We start from the raw sequence: 22,539 nt of genomic DNA on the forward strand, positions 1-22,539 counted from the left end.
GGTTCATCCCTTCAGGAGTTGCCCTCCCAGTCACCTCTCTGAGTCACCTGCAGGGACAGGTGTCCTTCTGACCAAAAACAAGCAAATATTTCGCGGGAGCCCCAGCCCATGGTTCCCTGCTCTATGAGAGAGCCTGGCTTGCCTCAGCCCCGAGTAATACTTCTGGAGTTACATCAACCTTGCCCCTGGGGAAAACGGAGCATTTGACAGAAGCCATGACCAAAATTCAAAGAAAGGGCAGTTAGAATAAATAAGATGGGGAAAGTGTTTGGAAAAGGTAAGGAAATAAAAGGCCTTATGAGGTTCCTGGACCCCAGAATGAGAAAAGATCTAGTGTCTTCTCCCAAACAATATGACGTCCTCTCAGAAACAAAGAGGTATAGGTTGTGAAAGGCGTCTATGTGAAGTTTCCAAATGTGTTCTCACGGCAGCAAAAAGGACTCAGATCTTTAAAAAGAAGGATTGGGGGGGGCTAGTTTCTGTTTCAGGTAAGTGGAAAGGGAATAAAAAAGGAACCAAAAACAAGACTGAGGTTTATGGCTACCTACCACTAGCTCCCAGGGCTGAGCCCTCACCTCAAGCCTACTGGCACAACATTCTGCCGTGTTGCCGACTTCCCAGCAACACTGGAGATTTTGAATATGTAAAGTGGCAGGCACTGACCTGGGAGATGATCAGGACTGCAGGCTCCTATAAATAGAAATGCTTTGGAAACCTTCTGGAGTGGATCACCAGAAAACTTGTTCCTGGGCAGTGGTAAACCTTTCTTTCAGTGAACACCACCGACTGGCATAAGCTTCTATAAAAGGGGAGCGGAGGAAAGTGGAGGAAAGTGGACAGACAGAAACTGCAGTGTGGTGCAAATGAATCAGGGCTGAGAGTCTGGGAGAAGCCCACAGACACCACCTTAACGGTGGACATCACGACACTAACTTTTGCAGAATAGAGACTTCCAGCTTAGCAGGAAATGGGGGGGGTCCTGAAAGAAAAGCAGTGGGGGTTACACGAAAGAGTGATAGGGGTGTCCTGTCGATCGTCTCACACAGGGCTGGACTTGTCTATGAACAGCAGAGTCCAGCACCAAGTATGGAACACTGCGAAACTCAACACCCTGACCCCTAGGGACTGACAGGGCAGTGACTGCCTGGTGTTACACAGGGGCAGGGTAAGAATGACTGGAGGCTCAAAGGGACTCCAGGCTGTTGGAGCTCTCTAGGAGAATAGAGTCGCGATTTCCCAGATTTGTGGCAGACTAGAACCTGAGGTGTTGGGCTGGGACCAAACGAGTCCCATAGGTGCTGGGCGGAGCTCTCTCTCACCTGCGGAGCACCAGGAAGCTCAAGACCAGCAGCAGCAGGAGTCCGAGTGTGCGGCCCGGCCTCCGCCGCAGGCTCCACTTGGGCATCGCGCGAAAGCCGCTGGTAGACACCGGGGTTCCGACTCCAGCAACACTCAGCGGCGCGCCAAAGCCTTGGCCCGGAGGGGCGGGACCGCTCACTGGTTACCTGGGCAACCATGCTCGGGCAGCCCGGCCCACTGGCGCCCATTGGCTGAGGTTTAGGGTCCCGCCTCCGCTCCCAGGCTTTGCGCAGACAAGGGACCCGGGTGGCGACCAAGCCAGGGGAAGAGCGGGCTGGGCAGGACAGGGACGGGAGGGGCGTGGCGTGGCGTGGCGGGGCTGGGAGGGGAGGGAAGGGGGAAGGGAGAGGAGGGGCGGGACGGCGGAGAGGCGGGGCAGGAGTGGGGCGGGCGTTCTCAGTGCAGCCCCAAGCTTGTCTGAGTGTTTCCCACCCCCTTTGAAGTTGCCTGCTAAAGAAGTTTAGGTAGTAATCAAGTACCTAACAGTTAACAACTTCCCATGTCAGCCTGGTTCCCACTCTGAATCGCAGAGGCATTTAAGTTTAGGGTCTTTTCCTGCATATGAGTGTAGACAGGTATAGAACTATTGGGCCTATGTTGCTGTACCTTTGAATATTCAAACCGGAATAAAGTCACTCCGCACAGCATTACATTATGAAGCAAGGATTAAGTGTGCCTGGCAGAAGAATAAAAAAAAAAAAAAAAAAAGACTCTTAAAACAACTCAAAGTTTGAAAAAAAAAATGGTTTTGAAGTAATAGCTCACAATAAAAGACAGGACATTCAAGAATTTACTTAAGACTATTTCAGGGCTGAGTGGAGCCCAAGTTTCAGCAGCACTAAATAAAGACCAAGATATTCTACTCTTGGTTCCACAGATCTAGTTCAGGCCCTGACACCCAGCATATTCAACTCTTATTTTTTTAAAAGAGTCATAAATAACATTTTACATTTGAGCTGGAGGGGTGGCTCAGCCATTAACAGCAGAGGACCTGGATTCATTTCTTAGTGTCCACATTGGTGGCTCATGCAGCCTTTAATTCCAGCTCCGGGACCCCCAGTGCTGTTTTCTGGCCTCCACTGGCACCTACAATCCCATGTATATGTGTGCATATGCACATTCACACACTATACATAATAAAAAATATAACAAAAAATAATTATGACATTTAAGGAAAGGCTGAATAGTTACTCTGGCAGAGAATCATGTCCCAGCAACATCATCTGATACCTGAGTGACATTTATTCCAGCATCAGGCAACATTTCAAAACATTGATTTGTAGAGTATCTCTCCAGCCGCGGGTCTGAATTTTTATAAAATACAGAAAACTGACAAATAATAAGAGAAATTTCAGTTCCAAGAACAAAGATAAAAAAAGTTGGCCAGAGGGGTCTCTTTTTTTTCTAGCATAGCTAAATGTTGTTGTAGAAATATAAAAATAAAAAATGCTGTCTTTAATCCCCACTAGGTCCGTCACCACAGTGCCCCAAGATATCTGTGCTGGATATCTTAATTCTTAGTCAGCAAGGTCTCTCACCCACTTTGCTCCATCCCATATCACACTGCCGAAGGCCTCTCACACTTTCATACATTTAAATCGCTACAAGAAAGAACGCACAACACAACTGATAAGATATAATTGCCCTCCTAACCATACAAAGCCCAATACACACCCATCCCTTAAAAACATTCGTAACAACCTGTAAAGGTACAGCAGTGGAATCTTAACATCACCTGCCATATTGTCCTGCCACCGCTTCTCTCCCTGTCCCTCCTGGCTCTTCCTTTCCCTTACAGTCTCCTCCTCTTCCCTCAAACTTTTCTCCCGCCCATCCTTCCTTCCCGTCCAATGACAGGCCTCCTTCTATTCTGTACCTACCTCACCTGTGATATCATCCCACAGCTAAATACTTGGGAGTGAATTGGAGATTCAGGCAAATGTAAACAAGTAAACAGGAGGAAGGGATACCCTGCCAGGATAAGAAAGGATAGACTGAGACTTTGCACAGAACAGTATAACGTGGGTCCCGGAGCATCGCTTTAGAGCCACAGAGGGAAGAAGGGCCCTCGGAAATCAGCAAACAAGTCTCCCAAAATGCAAACGTTTTCTACCTTGCTGCGGCCGAAGAGAGCTTAGTGTTTGCTAAGGCTGTGATGGTAACTTTTGGGTTTGACTTGAATTAAAAGGTAGTCTATGGGACAAAGTATTAGAGGTTGGCCCACATATCACGCTGCTCATGTGAGCCGTGTCCAGTTATGGTGGCAAGTGTCAACGCTCTTGAGGAATGAAGTTAAGAATATAAGTTAGGGCCAGGTCAATCACAGACAAAAACGAAATAGGAAATCCTAAAATGAAAATTTTAGCCCTGGGAAAAAGAATCAAGTTGAAAGGCAAAGCCTCCGAAGTCCAGATGATATGATGGTAGCACTAGGAGGAACCAGTGTGCACCCAGGGAATGCTCAGACCTGTGTCTGTGTCCCCTGTCCAACACCACACGAAACAGCCAGGCCTGAGAAAGCATGCATACAAACATGTTTTAAACACCATACACTATACAGACTGGGCAGGCTGAGTGTATAAAGCAACAACGAGCAAAAGAGGACATGAAAAAGAGCAAGAAGGGGTGTGAGAGGTTTGGACCTGGGGAAAGGAAGTGGGAAATGATGTAATTACATCATATGGAAAACTAAATGGTAGACGCAGATTTTTTTTTTTGTTTTTTTTTTTTTTAAACTTGAATATTTCTTATATACATTTCCGAAAGTGTTATTCCTTTCCCGGTTTCCGGCAAACATCCCCCCCCTCCCTTCCTTATGGGTGTTCCCTCCCACCCCCCCCATTGCCGCCCTCCCCCAACAGTCTAGTTCACTGGGGTTCAGTCTTAGCAGGACCCAGGGCTTCCCCTTCCACTGGTGCTCTTACTAGGATATTCATTGCTACCTATGAGGTCAGAGTCCAGGGTCAGTCCATGTATAGTCTTTTAGGTGTGGCTTAGTCCCTGGAAGCTCTGGTTGCTTGGCATTGTTGTACATATGGGGGTCTCAAGCCCCTTCAAGCTCTTCCAGTTCTTTCTGATTCCTTCAACAGGGTCCTCTTCTCAGTTCAGTGGTTTGCTGCTGGCATTCGCCTCTGTATTTGCTGTATTCTGGCTGTGTCTCTCAGGAGCGATCTACATCTGGCTCCTGTCAGCCTTCACTTCTTTGCTTCATCCATCTTGTCTAATTGGGTGGCTGTATATATATGGGCCACATGTGGGGCAGGCTCTGAATGGGTGTCCCTTCAGTCTCTGTTTTAATCTTTGCCTCTCTCTTCCCTGCCAAGGGTATTCTTGTTCCCCTTTTAAAGAAGGAGTGAAGCATTCACATTTTGATCATCCGTCTTGAGTTTCATTTGTTCTAGGCATCTAGGGTAATTCAAGCATTTGGGCTAATAGCCACTTATCAATGAGTGCATACCATGTATGTCTTTCTGTGATTGGGTTAGCTCACTCAGGATGATATTTTCCAGTTCCAACCATTTGTCTACGAATTTCATAAAGTCGTTGTTTTTGATAGCTGAGTAATATTCCATTGTGTAGATGTACCACATTTTCTGTATCCATTCCTCTGTTGAAGGGCATCTGGGTTCTTTCCAGCTTCTGGCTATTATAAATAAGGCTGCTATGAACATAGTGGAGCATGTGCCTTTTTTATATGTTGGGGCATCTTTTGGGTATATGTAGACGGCAGATTTTTAATAACCACTTGCACTGTTCCAGATACTTTCAGGTTTTTCGAATATATCAGTAGACACAATAGACAATGGCCTCAACCCTTTAAAAACCTATTTTTGTGGCTTAGAAAGAAAACCGTCAAAATTAGCATGGTAAAACAATATGCTGCAGAATACATTCAAAGGTAATAAACTTCAAAACAAAAGTAGATAAGGGGGTGGGGGGGTTAGGAGTGGGTTCTGGAGGACTGCAGAGAAGAATGATTCCCTGGAAAAATGTTAACTGAGCAAAGATCAGGAGGTGGGAGTTAGTGATTAGTTGAGGAAAGGCTGCCCAGCCAAAACAAAAACAAAACAAAACAAAAACAAAAATACAAAAAACAACCAGTACAGGGTACTGTACTGGGTACTGAAGTAGGACCAGGGCCAGATGTTCTAGTGCCAAGAAAGTCAAGGAATCCAATAAAAGAGAAGGGTGATATCAAAAGGCAGAAGATGGGGCCAGAGAAATGCAGAGGTCAGGCTATAGAGGGCTAAGAGTGAAATGGTTTGGCCGTGCCCTTGATTATGATTTAGGAAGATCATTCTGGCCATTGTGCTTAAGAATCCCAGGAGCAGGAAAAAAAAACAGATGATTTATGATATTGTAATGATCTGTGTGTTGCTCAACCTTCTGTTGCTATCACAAAACATCTTAGACAAATAATTTGTGAGACAGAACTCCAGTTCTCTGAAGAAGCCATATCTATATTCAAGAGCCATAGACTACCAGACCCTTGACTGAGCAGAACTACATGAATACGGAGAAATGGGTTGTTAAACATGAGGAGTCAAAGTTATTGTCGGTGCTTGTGCCGCCAGTGTGTGAATATCAGGCGTAGGTCTGCGAGATTGAAAGAAAACACGTACACGGGTCACCCGTTTTTAGCGAGTGCCACCAAGGCTTTATTGAGATCTCCTTATATATCTGAGGCAAAAGCCATGGAAAACAACAAGGCAAGTGAAAAATCCCTAACCAGGAAAACAGGAAAAGTCTGTGTGGTGGAAAGTTCCGGGCCCAATCAGGGGCATAAACAACTTTTTAAACAACAACAATCTGAAAGGCTCGATGGGGAGGAAGGGTGCCATGGAAAATCCCAGCCCCAAATCAGGGGCTAAGAGCAGCTGCCAAGGGTATAAACAATTTCTTGTTATAGCAGGCTAAAAGGCTCAGCGAGGGGGAAACACCAAGGTAGGGCCCAACAAGTTATCTTGGATTATGTTTTACCAGCCATTTTTTATCAACTTCCTTGTCTGACCTAACACCCTAGGACTTCCATGTAAGTTCATGGAAACTGTCGTTGAGCTTGTAACTTGTCTAATCTCCATTAACCCAAAGGCTAAGAACGCAACAGCCTCTCAGTCCTAAGTCTGAGTCCTTTGCAAGGTTCATTATAGTTCGTCTACCTGATGCACACATTCCAATGATATTATCAGTAGAACCAATACTGGCTCCGAGGAGAAGATAACAAGTGGTGGCGCTGGATGTCTGGAAATGTTTGAAATGATAAGGGTATTTCTGAATCCGTGCACTGTTTGTGGAATAAGAAATAAAGCAGACTATACATGATGCTAACATATTAAACTTGAGAAACTATAAGAACCAGAGCTGTCACTGCCTGAGACAGGGAGGCTGCGAGGAGAATGGATGTACTGGGGGGACTATCAGGACCCAGGCGTCTGTTTACAGAGTTTGAACTGTGTGGGAGACGTGCAAGTGGTGCCCAATATAAATGCAAATATAGTGTTAGATAAAGAACATGAAGACACCGATTAAGGGTTCTACAAAATAATGCTTTGATTGAGATCACCAATGAATGAAGCATGACAGATAGAGAGGCACACCTAATTCTGGCACACCTAATGAGGAAAGAAGAGGAACTCATGGGGCAGCAGCCCCCATGAAACTAGAGAAGTAAGAATGTGGGCTGTCCGTCTGCACCTCTGCCCCGCTGGGGTGTCGGAATGCCACCACTGATATGTCATCACTCAGGGGAGGTAAAAAGCAGTCTACGATAGGGGACCCAGCCCGTGTTTCCTTGGGTGAGAAACAGTGGGAGCTGGGATGGAGGCCGTGCTTCTCAAACTCCTGTGTACCCAGTTGCAGCTGGGGACTGTGAAGAATTGGGAATGGAGGTACACGTACCTGCCCTGAGCCTGGGACAGGACAGAATCCGGCTTAGTTCCAAGAGAGTGCTGAATAAGGAGGGGCTGGTAGAGAGGCCCTCAGCTCTGTATGACAAAGCCCCACCCCCAACCCATCCTCTGCTGGCCGAGGTCCTTAATGAAGGAGACAAACTGTTTGTCCAAACTGTTTTATTCATGGCAGATAAGAACGCATACATCTTACTCAGGGTGAACGAGAGATTAAATACCTTTTTCCTGGAAGGGACGCCCAGGAAGGGAAGCTTATTGGCTAAACTCTAGATACCTCATTAGCATGGAAATCTCTAGGTTCTATCTCCTGCCATTCTCAATAAGGATTTACCAGGGTTCTAAACTTGTGTCAACCTTGCCAGTTCTTCTGTCTGGTGGCAGGGTTCTACCTGCCTCACAGTGAGGTGTCCTGAAAGGTACTAGGACAAAGTGTCCCAGGCAGAGGCACTGAGGAACTATGATGATGCAGCTGCTGACAGTGGACAAAATATGTAGAATGCATCAGATATTGGTAAGCTTAACCAACCTATGTTGATGGATATGCTCAGTGAATTCAAGGCCAGCATGGGCAGCTCAAAATAAAAACATCTAAAGAGTTTGGGGGATCTAGTGTACTGGTAGAGAATCTGCCTAGAAAGGGCTCAAGGTTGAGCCTCAGTGCCATGCACACATAACTAGTAATAGTGATGATGATGATGATGATGATGATGATGATGATGATGATGATGATGATGATGATGATGATGCAACTTAAAATGATATGACAGGGTTGGTTGTCAACTTGACAGGTTCTAGAACAATCTAGGAGGCAAGCCTCCAGGCACAGCTGTGAGGGAGTTTCTTGATGAGGTTAGCCTCCATCCAGGCCAGTGCAGGATTGTCTTGATTAGGTTCACTGAGGTGGGGCTGGAGAGATGGCACAGCAGTTAAGAGCACTGACTGCTCTTCCAGAGGTCCTGAGTTCAATTCCCAGCCACCACATGATGGCTCACAACCATCTGCAATGGAATCCAACGCCCTCTTCCGGTGTGTTTGAAGACAGCAACCGTGTGCTCATATACATAAAATAATCTTTTAAAAAAGTTCACTGAGGTGGGATGCTCCACTCTGAAAGTAAAAGGCACCACTCCTCAGGCTGAGGTCCTAGACTGCATAAAAAGGAGAAAGGTCTCTGAGTACCAGCATTTTCCCCTCTCAGCTTCATAACTGCAGATGTCACGTGACCAGATAGCTAAAGTTCATGCTCCCCTGACATCACTGCCATGATGGACCATATCCTCAAAGAGTGGGCCAGAACAAAACCACGTCTGCCCCAAGTTGCTTTTGACAGAGTATTTTATCAAAGCAACAGGAAGATATCCAAGACAGATGGCAAACATAGAGAACTGACGTAAGGACCCGTACCAGAAAGGGGATCAAAGAAACGCTATGGCAGGTGAGGATGCAGGAGGCAGGGGAGTAGCTCAGGAGAAGCTTTATGTCTCTTTATGTGCTCACTTCTCTTTGTGGAGAAGATGCAGACAGAACACATTTGCAGTCCGTGACCTTGTTCAGACGATAGAGAAAATCAGTAAGGGAGGATGGAGGACCCAGGGTTACACCTCTGAGGAGATGACTTGGAGGTCCCTGGTTACCAACCAAAGGCAGGGGCTTTCCAGGGAGTACTATTTAGGACATTGACATAGGGTGAATGATAAAGAGACACCTAGGTTACTTTAAATACACAGTGTAACTTGGCCACAGCTGAGGTCTAGGCATATCATTGGAATTGTTGCTAATATCTGAACATTCGCTTTCAAATAGAGGGGTGCACGGGAGATGTAAAATAAAGTGAAATATGAAAGTTTTATTGGGCAGCCATAGTGAAATAAAACAACGGTTTTGGTTTTTATGAAAACAATTAATGCAATTTCCAGAAACATTTTTATTAAAAACATTCTCCTAGTCAAGCACAGAGGAAACCAGATGGGCTGCTGTGGTTTAAATATGAAATGTGAGACATAGGCTTATACCTCAACACGTGGTCCTAAGCTGGTGGCACAATCTGAGAAGGTTTTGTGATCAAAGGTAGAGCCTTTCTGAAGAAAGTCAGCAACCGAGGGGGAGGCCTGGATGGTGCTGTTTTCTCTTCTTCTGTTTTGAGGCAGGGTCTCAACCCATAACCCTAGCTGGTCTGAAACTTATTACGCAGACCAGGCTGGACTTGAACTCACAGAGATCTACAAGTGCTGAGACTAAAGATGTGCACCATCATATCTGGCAAGCCTTGGGATTTTATGAACTTCTTGTTCGCTGTCAGCCTTTTTAATGTAGATGCAGTGTGAACCAGCCAACTTTTGCCCCTGCCACCATGCCTTTCCTGCCTGCCGCTATGTCTTCTCTGCTTGCTGTCATGCCTTCCCTGCCTATTGCTATGTCTTTCCTGCCATAATAGAGTTTATCCACTGTCAGCATAAAAATTTTGCAACCTACATTCAGTAAGGGTTCAACCTCTCCTCTTGCCCCCAACCAGTAAAGGTCATGAACAATAAAAGTTATTACAATGTGGGGGAAGTGGACCTGTTTAGCCACAGTTCTTTGGCAGTGAGCCCTATCTTCTTTCTCAGCACTTCAGTCCTGTAGTAAACACCAAATAGGACTCAGCAGCTGCAGACCTGTCCTCTAGGTAGGCAGACACCAGACACAAACCAGCAACTGTAGTTCAATCCTGAGGAAACCACTAGGCTCACCAAACAGCCTTAAGCGAGGCCACTGAGGCAGCAAACTGCCACAGGAACCTCACAAGCCTTTGGGTGATTTTCTTTCAACAGCAGCGTTATCACAAGTTGAGCCCAACAACGCTATGTAAGGCAAACCAATACACGCATGTCCTTATCGAAGAATAACAAGGCGGCACAAACCAAGCCAATGCTCAGTGCTCATCTCCCACTGTCCATGGGGCCATATTTATACCTCTTTATCCCAGGTCCTTTTACATGTTTGCTATATCAAAACATCCTTTTACCCATGTCTGCTCCAGCAAAACACCCTTTCACCTATGTCTGCTTCAGGACAACATTTATTCACATGTTTACTTTAACAACAATACATCCTTTCACCTGTGTGCCTCAGCAAACCATCATTTGATATAACTAACTTTCCAAAAAAAGACCTAGAAGTTTCTGCTTCAATTTACTTGCTATATAGGTAATGTCTCAAAGATTTGTAAGTCAAAGGCTCATTCCCCAGGGTGGTGCTATTGGGAGATGCTGTGATCTCTAAGATCTAGGACCTAGTGGGATGTCCTTGAGTCTCTGGGGATATGTCATAAAAGGACAGATCTCGAAAGACAGCTGGGCTTTACTTTGCTCCATTCTGAGAGATAATCTCTCATCTATGACTAATACATTCTCAGCATGCCAAGGTATCTGCAGAGCCTCTGCTAGGGCCATCTGAACCCCTGAGACTGCAAGCTTAGTACTTTATAAAGCTCGCCTCCCCTGACATTTCATTGACATGACAGAAAGACGAATAATACACCATTCATGGTATTGAGCAGAATGCTTACAAACTGAGTTTTTACTCTATTGATGAGGCTTCAGGAAAAAACTTATTGACTTAGGAGTTTTTGCTAACTTGTATGAGGAAAAGAATCTTCAAAGTCATATGCAGCTATATTTCTGACAAACTATTCTGAACATGGCTAGAGTAAAGAACACAAATAGTAAACCACATATGAAAAAGATGAAAACATCAGGCAGAGATCAAGCACCTTTATTCCCACCATGCATGTGTCAGAGAAAAATCATTCCACATAACTTTCAGTGCCTAAAACCTAAGCTGAAGGCAAAAACAAAAACAAAAAACAAAAACCTAGGCTGAAAAAAGTTTATCAAAGAAATCCCTGCATTCTATTCTGTTTTCAGTAAGGGTTTGTTCCTGACAGATTTTTTAAAAATTAAGTACCTTCTATAAAATATATGAAAAGTCTTTTCACTTGGGTATTATCCATGGCATTATGCATATATTGTATGAAAGGCGGCATTTGAACGTGTAGAAACAAGGTTGTCCTGCAGGGTGGCCGAGCATGGACTAGTGATGAGTTAGTAGAACTTCTCCACTCTCTTGTTGTCATGAGTTCTTCTCGTCTAGTACCAGGACGTAACTTGTTCATATGTTTGTTTGCTTTTCTGAAGCCAGGTCTTTCTCTGCAGTCAAGGTTTGCCTAAGACTTTTGATGCCCCAGCTTCGCCCTCTCATATCCTGGGTTTACAGGGATGAGCTACCACACCTGGCAGAAAACTAAGAAATATTTATAATGACAACTGAGGAAATAAAGTTACTGTGCATTTGTAGCTGCCAAAGAACAAACGGGTGAGGTCATAAGTGCCTAAGGAATTACAAATGCAGGTGTTTCACTCAGAATCTTCAACTCCACATTGCAACGTGGCCTCCATATGGTTTAAGGTAAATTTTATTCACCTAGAAAGCACGTAACATGTAACATTCTTTCCCTCTCTTTCACCTTTGGGTGTTTGAAAGGTTGCCTAGCAACCAATCCGTGTTTTTTGAAAGGTCCCGGGAAGAGGAAGCACACAGTCCTGCTGTACAAGGGATGCTTTCCAAGCACTGAGTGGTTTGCTTGGACTAAGGAAGCACGCACACAGACTTGCCTTGAGAGGAAGCACTCCCTGCCTGTGAGTCCTGAGGAGGGTCAGTCTCAGTCTCGGATGAAATTTCAGGGGCACTACCTTCGTAAAGGATGACCATCTGGAGACCCATTGTATGAAGACAATGGTTTAGGGTAAGCAAACAGAAACCACAAGGAAATACTATTTCATATCAACTGGCGGCTACAAGCACAATCCAAAGTTAGGAATAAGGGTATAATTCAGCGATAAAGTGCTTGCCTGGCACAAGCGAGGCCCTGGATTCGATCCCTAGCAACAGAAAATAAAGACTAGGACTTATAAACAAGTGCTAGTGAGAGGATGGAGAAGCTAGACCCTTCGTATCCATTACTGGGGATGGATAGTGAGGCAGATACCCTAGAAACAATGTGGGTTTTCCTTAAACACTTTAACACAGGAAGGGGGTTTGCTGAGCCTGTAGCTCATTGACAGAGCACTGCTCTAGCATGCGCAATGCCTATGTTCCATTTCCAGCATTGGCTAAAATTATTACAATACAATTACCGTATAACTAGCATTTCCTCTTCCAGGCATATACCCAGGAAAACTAAAAGCATACATTCACACCGAAAGAATGTGTGCACAAATGGTCATAGAATATTATTCATCAAAAGTGGAAGTAAGTGAAATGCCTACTAAATCATGAATACACAGACAAAATAAACATCCGGCAATGGAATGTCATTCCACTTCAAAACAGTCAAAGTGTTTCTACCGCCTACAACTCTGATGAAACTTGGCCAGGGAAGTGGCGCAGTGGGTAAGGGCACCTTTTGACAAGTGTAATGAGGTGGTTTGAAGAAGGGATGTCAATCATAGGTGCATGTATATGAGTACCTGATCCTCAGTTGACACTGTTTGGGAAGGTTTTGTACCCTTTAGGAGGAAGTATGTCATTGTGAATGAGTTTTAGCCTCAACTCACTTCCTGTTCTCCCTCTCCTCTCCCTCTCCCTCTCCCTCTCCCTCTCCCTCTCCCTCCCTCTCCCTCCTCCCTCTCCTCTCCCTCTCCCTCTCCCTCCCTCTCCCTCTCCCTCTCCCTCTCCCTCTCCCTCTCCCTCTCCTCTCCCTCTCCCTCTCCCTCCCCTCTCCCTGCTCCTATGACAGAGGATATATAATTAGCCAGCTTCCTGTTTCTTCCACCTTACCTGCCTTTGCCACCATGGTGGACTCTATCCCCTCTAGAACCATAAGCAACAGCAAATACTTTTCTCCTCCAAGTTGCGTTTAGCCATGGTATTTTATCACACCAACAAAATAGTAATTAACAGACCTAATTGTGTTTTCCCAGACCAACGTGATAGAAAGAGCACAGTAATTCCTGAAACTGTCCTCTGGCCTACACACACACACACACACACACACACACACACACACACACACACACACACACACACACACAAAATGTAAATTATAAAAGCCAACTAAAAAGGCCCATATACTTTATGATTACATGAACTCAAAATTTTCACTATATAATATATATATATATATATATATATATATATATATTGCTTTTCCCATTAATTGAATTTTCTTCAGTATTGGCAGCACTTCCGTGTGATTTATATTCCTTCCTCAAAGGGATACAGTAGACTCTTGGTCCCCAGTGTACTAGTGAGAAAGCACAGAGCTTTAAAGGATGAGATGTGGAGAAGATGATGATGATGATGACAGGGTGTAGAGAAGAGTGGTTGAGTCCTTAGGGTTGCTGCCCTCAGAAGGGATGGGTCCAGTTCTCCGAGGATCTCAGTCATTGCTCTTTAAGTGAACTGTTGCTTCAACAGCAAGCCCAGCTCCTGAACCCCTCTCACTTCCTGCCTCCTGACCAGGCCTCTCTTTCTCTCCTGACTCCCACTGTACCATCAGGCGCTCATCCCTTGCTCTCAAATTTCCAAAGTCTGAGATAGAGAAGCCTGTATTCTTTACAAAGTACCTGACACAGTATTTTTAATATAGAGGTAAAAGAAAGTGAAAGACGTCTCTATACTTTGAGCCTAAATCTATTGCTCTGTGTTAATGATTAATCTCACTGACTCAGTTAGATTTTGCATGGTAGTTTGGAAAAGCAATGCTGGAGTCTACTCTGTATTCTTCTAAGTATGTGACAGAAAATAAAAAGGCAGGGTAGAATATATAAATTGGACCTAATATTTGTTTTTTTGGTTTGGTTTGAGATTTTTGTGGGTCTTTTTCTCCAATAATTTATGTTTTTATTCACTTTATATCTTGATCACAGTCCCCCTCCTTCTTTTCCTCCCAACCCCACCCTTATGAATCTCTTCCCTGCTGCTCCCTCCTCTTCTCCTTAAAGGGGGAGCCCCTCCTTGGGTACCATCCCACCCTGGAATATCCAGTCCCAGAAGAACTAAGCATATCCTTTCCCACTGAGGCCCAAACATGCAGTCCAGGTCAGGAAAGGGGATCCAATGGCAGGCAACATAGACCAAGATAGCTTCTGCTTCATTTGTTAAGGGTCCAACATGAAGACCGAACTGCACATTTGCTACAAATGTGTACGGTGCCTAGGTCCAGCTCCTCCATGCTCCCTGTTTGGTGTTCAAGTCTCTGTGAGCCCCCCATGGGCCCAGGTCAGTTGGCTCTGCAGGCCTTCTTGGAGTTGGACCTAATATTTGTAACCACCATGCAATGATTTGAGTCATATCACTAAATCAGCTTTATAGCTATTAGGATAAAGGTCTTGAAAGAAAATTATTCTTCTGTTTACCTCTTTGGTTTAGTTGGCCCGTTTTGAAGTTAGAGATCTAGTTGGAAAAGTAGTGAAACATGACTTTACAAGAGGGAGCATGTTCACATATGGAACCATGCTAGTCAGTGTTGTTCAGAAAGGCTAGCATAGGACTGCTTGTCACCAGACAGGAGAGCAGAATCTGATACATGACATATGACATGTTCTAGTTTCCTCTGTACTGTACCACACGTGGTACCGAATCATCCGAAAAAAAAAAAAATCCAATGGGATTTCACCAGTATGTAAGTGGCCCTGTAACATCTGAATTGTGCATTTGTAATTGTTCAGTGAAAAGTCATATTTATAGCACTTTCATACTACTTGGACTGTGAAAGAGAAAAAAAAATCAAAGATAAAATGTAGTATTTGAAAGAAAAAAATGTGACCAGCAAAAGATAAAATGGAAGAAACAACCTTTTGAGACATGGGATTCAGTTACATATGAGATTCCAGTTACTATGAATTGTGTCCATCTCTCTCCCCTATGCTACTCTACCAATGTTTTCATAAGTGACTTCAAGCCTAAGACACTAGGGTCTCAGATAATAACAGCTGCTAGTGTTTTCTGATCACCCACAGGTGGCTTCTTAGCTCCTTTAAAAGAATGGATGTGGGGATTAGAGAGGGATCAGCCAGTAAAAGTCCCTCTAGCAAGGGACCAGAATTTCAATCCTAGAACCCATGCTGGGTGGCTCAAAACCCCTGCGACAACAGGGGAAATGCAAGACCTCTGCTTTCTTGGAATGTTTATACTCATATGTACATGTACACAAACACATACTTTTTTAAAATAGAGAGGACTATTTGATCAGTGTCATTTTTCTGTATTTCTATTTTTATTGAAACCTATTAAGAATTTAATGAACAAAATACATGTAAAAGGATGCAGAGTCTTCCTTCCCCAGGCATCTGACTTAACTTCTCATTATATTGCTTGAAGCCCACAAACACTGATAATACACAAGGTAAGACGGTCTTGTAAACCGTCAATTGGTGGAAGTTGGTCTAGTGTGTTTTTAATATGAGAAACTGTGCGATCAAGTAGTGTGGTTTGAGAAGACTAGTTGGATGGTTTATGGATGTGGGCTGATCTCACTGATCCCTGTCCACTATAAGTAAGAGGCTTCACTATACCCAGAAAACCAACAAGGAATAAGCTCTAAAGGGCTCAGTGTCAGGCTTTGCTATTGCATGTATCTGAACCAAACCAAATTGCTATTTGATCTTTGATTGGATGTCACCTGAGAGATCACCTTGAAGATAAACAGGACAGGGAAATGCCTAAAGATGTTGATGGTTGACCTATGTGTGCCCCCTCCTCTAGTGCACACACACACACACACACACACACACACACACACACACACACACACACAAGACCATGCATTTACAAGTCACTATTTCAATACTATCTTTTACAAAGAAAGGCCAGCATGCTTATTTTCCCCTGCATTACAGATAATTCTTTTTCTCACAACTGAGCATGAGAAAGCAGAGGCTAAATTTGTTTTTATTTTCTTTCAAAAGGCATATCTTGACAGAGAATAAGAACCTACTAAGAATTAAGCATTTAACTAGATAAATTTGTTTATTAAAGACTTTTAAGTTTATAGCCTAAAATTAGTAATTAAATGGAAATACCCAATTTCTCTGGGTATTTCGGTTATTTTCATGTTTTTCTGTCAGCAGTACTATTTGCAATATTCTTAGCAGTGATCAACATTCAAAAGAACCATCAGAACCATCTGACAATTCAGAATCTGTTTTGTAGAATTAATTTTGCAGCTGGGGTTTCTTTCTCGTCTGGATGTAAAATCCCTTCTCTATCTTCTCAAACACGATGACCTGGGAAGACAGAAAACTGGGAGTGAGAATTGTCAATCTAGCTGTACAGGGTGAAGAAAGCAGAATTGGAGGACAAAGCTCCATCTAAGGGTTTATAACACCTTGAGGCAGGCTTGGGTAACTCACGTCGTTGTCTTCTGGATGAAGCCAGGGACCAGGAAGGTACAGTGTTTTCTGAGGCCCAATGTCCCAATATCTTCCAAGATTACGTCCATTGATGAACACAAACCCATAATGCCAATTCTGAAAGGCATGGGGGTAGAGGGAGAGAGGAGGGTTGAGAGATGGGAACATAGAAACCAGAGCATTGTGGAGTGAGAGCAAGAGCGAGATTAAGGATCCCAGTGATGCCACGTAGGAAACAATTTAGAAGGCAAAACATCTAGAACTCCTTCCTCACAGTCTGAGAATAAGAAAGAAGACAATGGAGCCAACCCTTGCCTGGAGATGCACTGTGGTCCTGCTAAATGACGAGTATGTTACACTTTTAAAGCAGAGGTTTTCATTTCCAAAATAAGAACAAGATAAATAGATGAACAGTGCTGCTCACAGGCAAAAGGCAAAGCTAAAAGGCAAAGCTACATGGCCTTTTAAATTATATTATGTTTGTTTACTTTATTTGTACAGGTCTGAGTTTTTGCCTCAGTGTATATGTGTGCTCATCGTATGTCTGGTTCTAGATGAGACCAGAAGAAGGTATCAGATCATTTGGTCCTGGGGATAGGCAATTGTGAGCCACTATATGGCCACTAAGAACTGAACCCAGGTCCTCTGAAAGAGCAGCCAGTGCTTTTAACTGCTGAGCCATCTCTCCAGGCTAAGCAGAAACTCTTTTAATCAACTGGAATTATACCAAATAGTTTCAGAAAAATATTTAGGACAATAAAACAAAAAGATAAGGAGACTTCCTGGAAAATCTTTCTACTGAGAGACATTTTACTCAAGGGGAGCTGCTGAAAGCCTAAAAGAGCAGTTCCTGACCTCACAAAGGGTAAAGATAAAGTGTCAAGGAAGCTCATCAAGTAGTATACTCTCGGGGCTCGGACTCGAAGGAGCTATACCCTTAAAAAGAGTGAGATAGAAATAATTCATTCAACAGGAGCCTTAATATGCTAGCAGGTAAGTGACAGTGCACTGAGGAGCAAAGTTCTATATGATTCCCAATGTTGTATTCATTGGAAAGCCTTCATAAAACCAGCTGAAAGAACTAAAGACTGGTTTGTTTTAAAAAGGATAAACAAGATAATCAAAGCTTTGGTAAACCCAACAGGCCACTAATGAATGCTCCCAATAGGGTCTACCCTATATAAATAAGTTATTTCATTTAAATGCATGTAAAAATACTAAGTTGTCATTTCCTGATGCTATATACATGCAGAAAACATTATATGGACTAAGCAGGTTACATCTATGTGTCTATGAATATATGTGTATATATTCAACAATTAAAGAAAAATACCATGAATTTGAGAGAAAACAAGGGGAATATATAGGAGTAGATGGAGGGAGAAAAAGGCAGAAGGAAATCGTATGATTATATAGTAATTTTAAAACATTGTATTTCAAAGGTTAAGGCCTGCTGCTGGTGTTGATACAGGTGGTAGCCTCTTAAGAACAGTGCTGGCTTCTCAACAATTAGACAGCCCTTTGGGTTGGTTACCAGGCTTAAGGGCAGTTGCTAAAGCTTCACTATTTACTGGTTCACTAAATACTGATTACAGAGTAGACATGGATAGTCTGAACCCCATATTCAGTCTCTAGTGTTCTGGAAATAAAGCTATCTTCGGTGAGTAAGTGGATAAAGATCACAGCACTATTCTCTGTGAACAGACTCAGGTCCCATCCCATTTTGCTTTAAAATCCTGCCAGAACCTTGATCAAGCCACTCTGTTGCCTATTTCACAAAAGCCTCTAATGTGTGATTGAGCAGAGCTAATAACCAGAAGGAAGAAAAAGAAAAAAGTCCAGACTGAGCTCTGGTCAGAATATAAATTGTAGATGAAGCAAGCCTGTGATAGCGAATGTCAAGCCAGTTACATTACAGTCTCCTTCCATGGAGCCACAGAGGCAAAAAGTCTTTGATACCAAAGTCTGAGAAACTAACCCTGATTCAGAAACAGAAAAGGAAAGGAGAAGAGCATTGACTTCATTTTGTAGGTTCAAGATATGCCTGCTCAGTTCTTATACGCATGGCACAATTTAGAGCTCTTTTAAACACAAACAAAAAAGAAATCTAACCCAGAAAGAGGATCCACAGGCTGCTTCAAGCAGTAAATGTCTCTAAAGAAATGGCAGTCTGTACTGCAGAGAACACTGGAGGAAAGACTCAGACACTATAAAAGAAAACTCCAGATAACTGGGCAGCTCAGTGTGTGGTCTCATCCAAATGGATTCTCTGCCTGCCTTTGGTTCCCTCCCTGCCTCTACACAAATCATTCCTTCCTCCGAGGAAGACATGTCTTTCTTTTTTTCTTTATTTTTTTAACTCCAGTTGATCGGGACCCACATGAAGACCAAGCTGCACATCTACCACATATGTACAGGGAGACCTATGCCCAGTTAGTATGTGCTCTTTGATTGGCAGCTCAGTCTCTGACAGCCCCAAGGGTCCAGACATTTCAAAACAAAACAGCAGGCATTCAGACACTTTCTATCTTTTCAGGCAAAGCCCTCCCCAGGTCAGGCTAAGGGAATTGACAAAGCCTTCCAATGCTCCAAGTATTAGTGGTTCTGAATGAATAACCAGTATATACAGAAAATATTAGTCAGAGCTCCCCAGGTTATTGTAGATTGAGATGGTTCTCCCATAGAGAGCCCTTATACCAAGATTATCTAAGCCTTCCTCTTTGCTCAGTTGTGTACCACAAACCTACTTTCTTAATTACTGTTCTATTGCTATGAAGAGACACCATGAACCAGGATAGTTTAGAGAGGAAAGAATTTAATTGGGGGCTTGCTTACAGTTCCAGATTAGTCCACAAATAACATGACTGTGAACAGACAACAGGCAGGCACGACCCTGGAGTAGTAGTAGAGAGAATAGATGTAGTTGGCTTTAGAAACCTCAAAGTCCATTCATAGTTGCACACCTTCTCCAACAGACCACACCTCCTAGTCATTCCCTAACATTTCCACTATTTGGAGACCAAGCATTGAAACGTATGAACCAATAGAGACTATTCTCATCCAAACCATCACACCTATCTGTGAATCCAGGTATATGCAATAAACTTACCTCCCCAATTCATATGTATAAGATGAAGCAGATTTTCCAAGTTGCTGTTTTTGCTGTTGTGTTTTCATTAGAACACACATGGCCCACCGGATCCCAGCTTTTCTGTCCCTGTGTCTGTCCTTTATTCATTCTTTCATCATCCTAGTCATGTTTCCAGAACAAAGCTATGCAGGACATGGCAGTGTACCTCCAGAAGAATAGCATTCAACTAAGAACTGTACTTATCTGTAAGAGCAGGACAAGCCATAGGCATGCTTCCAGGAGGGGACTTTGAAATAGATTGTAAAGTCATGACAACTACCCCAGGAGGATTCAAATATTTTAATTCATGGATTACTTGGCTTGGGAGGGAAAATAGAAGCCTTCCATGACAGGAAAGAAAAAAAAACAGAAAAAATATTCAAAGATATTTAGAAGAAATAATCTCCAAGATTAGGCTATACCAGTCTATCCATACTAACAATGGGCCCACTTTTACTTCAAGGATAGAAGATAGGATTTCCTAGAAGCTAGGAACACAAAGAACAAGGGACAGTGGACACTGTAACCTCCTGGAAAACCTTAATATATCAATCACACTTAAGGTCACCTCAGCTAACTTTGTCAAAAAGCTATCCAATGCCCTGACTCATGTGGAGGGAGGGGCTAGTAAAGAAGCACAAGAACCCCTCTAAGAAATACATAAAAACTCCAACCTTCTGGTTTCTGTCTGCACATGTACCACAGCTATCTGTACCCAGGAGTGCTGACACACAGACATACAGAAGGGTCAAGCCAGTGTCAGAGACAGGAAGAACAGCTAACACTAGAGATAACCAGAAGGCAAGAAACAAGTGTAAGAACCTAAGCAACAGAAACCAAGGCCACTTGGCATATCAGAACCCAGGTCTCCCACCACAACAAGTCCTGAATATTCCAACACACACGAAAAGCAAGATTTGGATTTAAAAAATCACATCCCATGCTGATATTAGAGGACTTATGAAGGACATAAATAACTCCCTTAAAGAAATACAGGACAACACAGGGAACAGGTAGAAGCCCTTAAAGAAGAAACACAAAAATCCTTAAAGAATTACAGAAAAACACAACCAAAGAGATGAAGGAATTGAACAAAACCATCCAGGGTATAAAAATGGAAATAGAAACAATGAAGAAATCGCAAAGGGAGACAACCGTGGAGATAGAAAACCTAGAAAAGAGATCAGGAGTGATAGACTCAAACATCACCAACAGAAAGAATACAAGCAATAGAAGAAAAAAATCTCAAGAGCAGAAAATACGATAGAAAACATTGACACAACAGTGATGAACCAGTAAATAATTTCAACAAAATTATAGAAGAAAACTTCCCTAACCTAAAGAAATAAATGGCCATGAACATAAAAGAAACCTATAGAACTTCAAATAAATTGGACCAGAAAAGAAATTTCTCCAATTACGTAATAGTCAAAACACCAAATGCACTAAAGAAAGAAAGAATATTAAAAGCGATAAGGGAAAAAGGTCAAGTAACATATAAAGGCAAACCTATCAGAATCACACCAGACTTCTCACCAGAGACTATGAAAGCCAGAAGATCCTGGACAGATGTCATATAGACCCTAAGAGAACACAAATGCCAGCCCAGGTTACGGTATCCAGAAAGCTCTCATTTAACATAGATGGAGAAACCAAGATAATCAACAACAAAACCAAATTGACACAATATCTTTCTACAAATCCAACGCTACAAAGGATAATAAATGGTAAAGCCCAACATAAGGAGGCTAGCAACACTCTAGAAAAAGCAAGAAACTAATCATCTTGGCAACAAAACAAAGAGAAGAAAGGCACACAAACATAATCTCACATCCAAATATGAATATAACAGGAAGCAATAATCACTATTCCTTTTTTTCTTTCTTTTTTTTCTTTATTAACTTCAGTATTTCTTATTTACATTTCGATTGTTATTCCCTTTCCCGGTTTCCAGGCCATCCCCCTTACCCCTCCCACTCCCCTTCTATATGGGTGTTCCCCTTCCCATCCTCCCCCCATTACCACCCTACCCCCAACAATCACGTTCACTGGGGGTTCAGTCTTAGCAGGACCAAGGGCTTCCCCTTCCACTGGTGCTCTTACTAGGCTATTCATTGCTACCTATGAGGTTGGAGCCCAGGGTCAGTCCATGTATAGTCTTTGGGTAGTAGCTTAGTCCCTGGAAGCTCTGGGGGATGTTAGCCTGGAAACTGGGAATCGGAATAACAATCGAAATGTAAATAAATATTCAAGTTAATAAAGATGGGGGGAAAAGATCTCAGAAGATGGAAAGATCTCCTATGCTCATGGATTGGCATGATTAATATAGTAAAAATGGCCATTTGCCTAAAGCAATCTACAGATTCAATGCAATTCCCATCAAAATTCCAAGTCAATTCGTTACAGAGTTAAAAAGAGCAATTTGCAAATTCATTTGAAATAACAAAAAACTCAGGATAGGGAAAACTATCCTCAACAATAAAAGAACTTCTGGGGGAATCACCATACCTAGCCTCCAGCATTACAGAGCAATAGTGATAAAAAAAAAAAAACAAAAAAAAAAAACACAGTGTGATATTGATACAGAGACAGGCAAGTAGATCAATAGAATAGAATCGAAGACCTAGAAATAAACCCACATGCCTATGGTCATTTGATCTTTGACAAAGGAAGTAAAACCATCCAGTGGAGAAAAAGCCAGCATTTTCAAGAAATGATGCTGTTTCAACTATTGGTCAGCATGTAGCAG

At 42.9% G+C, this 22,539-nt stretch overlaps 1 protein-coding gene across 1 annotated transcript in view; it reads right to left on the reverse strand.

Moving 5' to 3' along the window:
* Positions 1-16,183: 16,183 nt before the first annotated feature.
* Glb1l3 (galactosidase beta 1 like 3) overlaps positions 16,184-22,539 on the reverse strand; it is a 43,494-nt gene continuing 37,138 nt past the window's right edge. The window contains exons 19-20 of the mRNA XM_032910346.1: positions 16,661-16,777; positions 16,184-16,534 (exon numbers count right to left, since the gene is read on the reverse strand). Coding sequence (XP_032766237.1) covers positions 16,463-16,534; positions 16,661-16,777 — 189 coding nt within the window. The 3' untranslated portion in view covers positions 16,184-16,462. The remainder of the gene's footprint in view (positions 16,535-16,660; positions 16,778-22,539) is intronic.

The sequence above is a fragment of the Rattus rattus genome, chromosome 8, assembly GCF_011064425.1.
Source record: "Rattus rattus isolate New Zealand chromosome 8, Rrattus_CSIRO_v1, whole genome shotgun sequence".
NCBI lineage: Eukaryota > Metazoa > Chordata > Mammalia > Rodentia > Muridae > Rattus > Rattus rattus.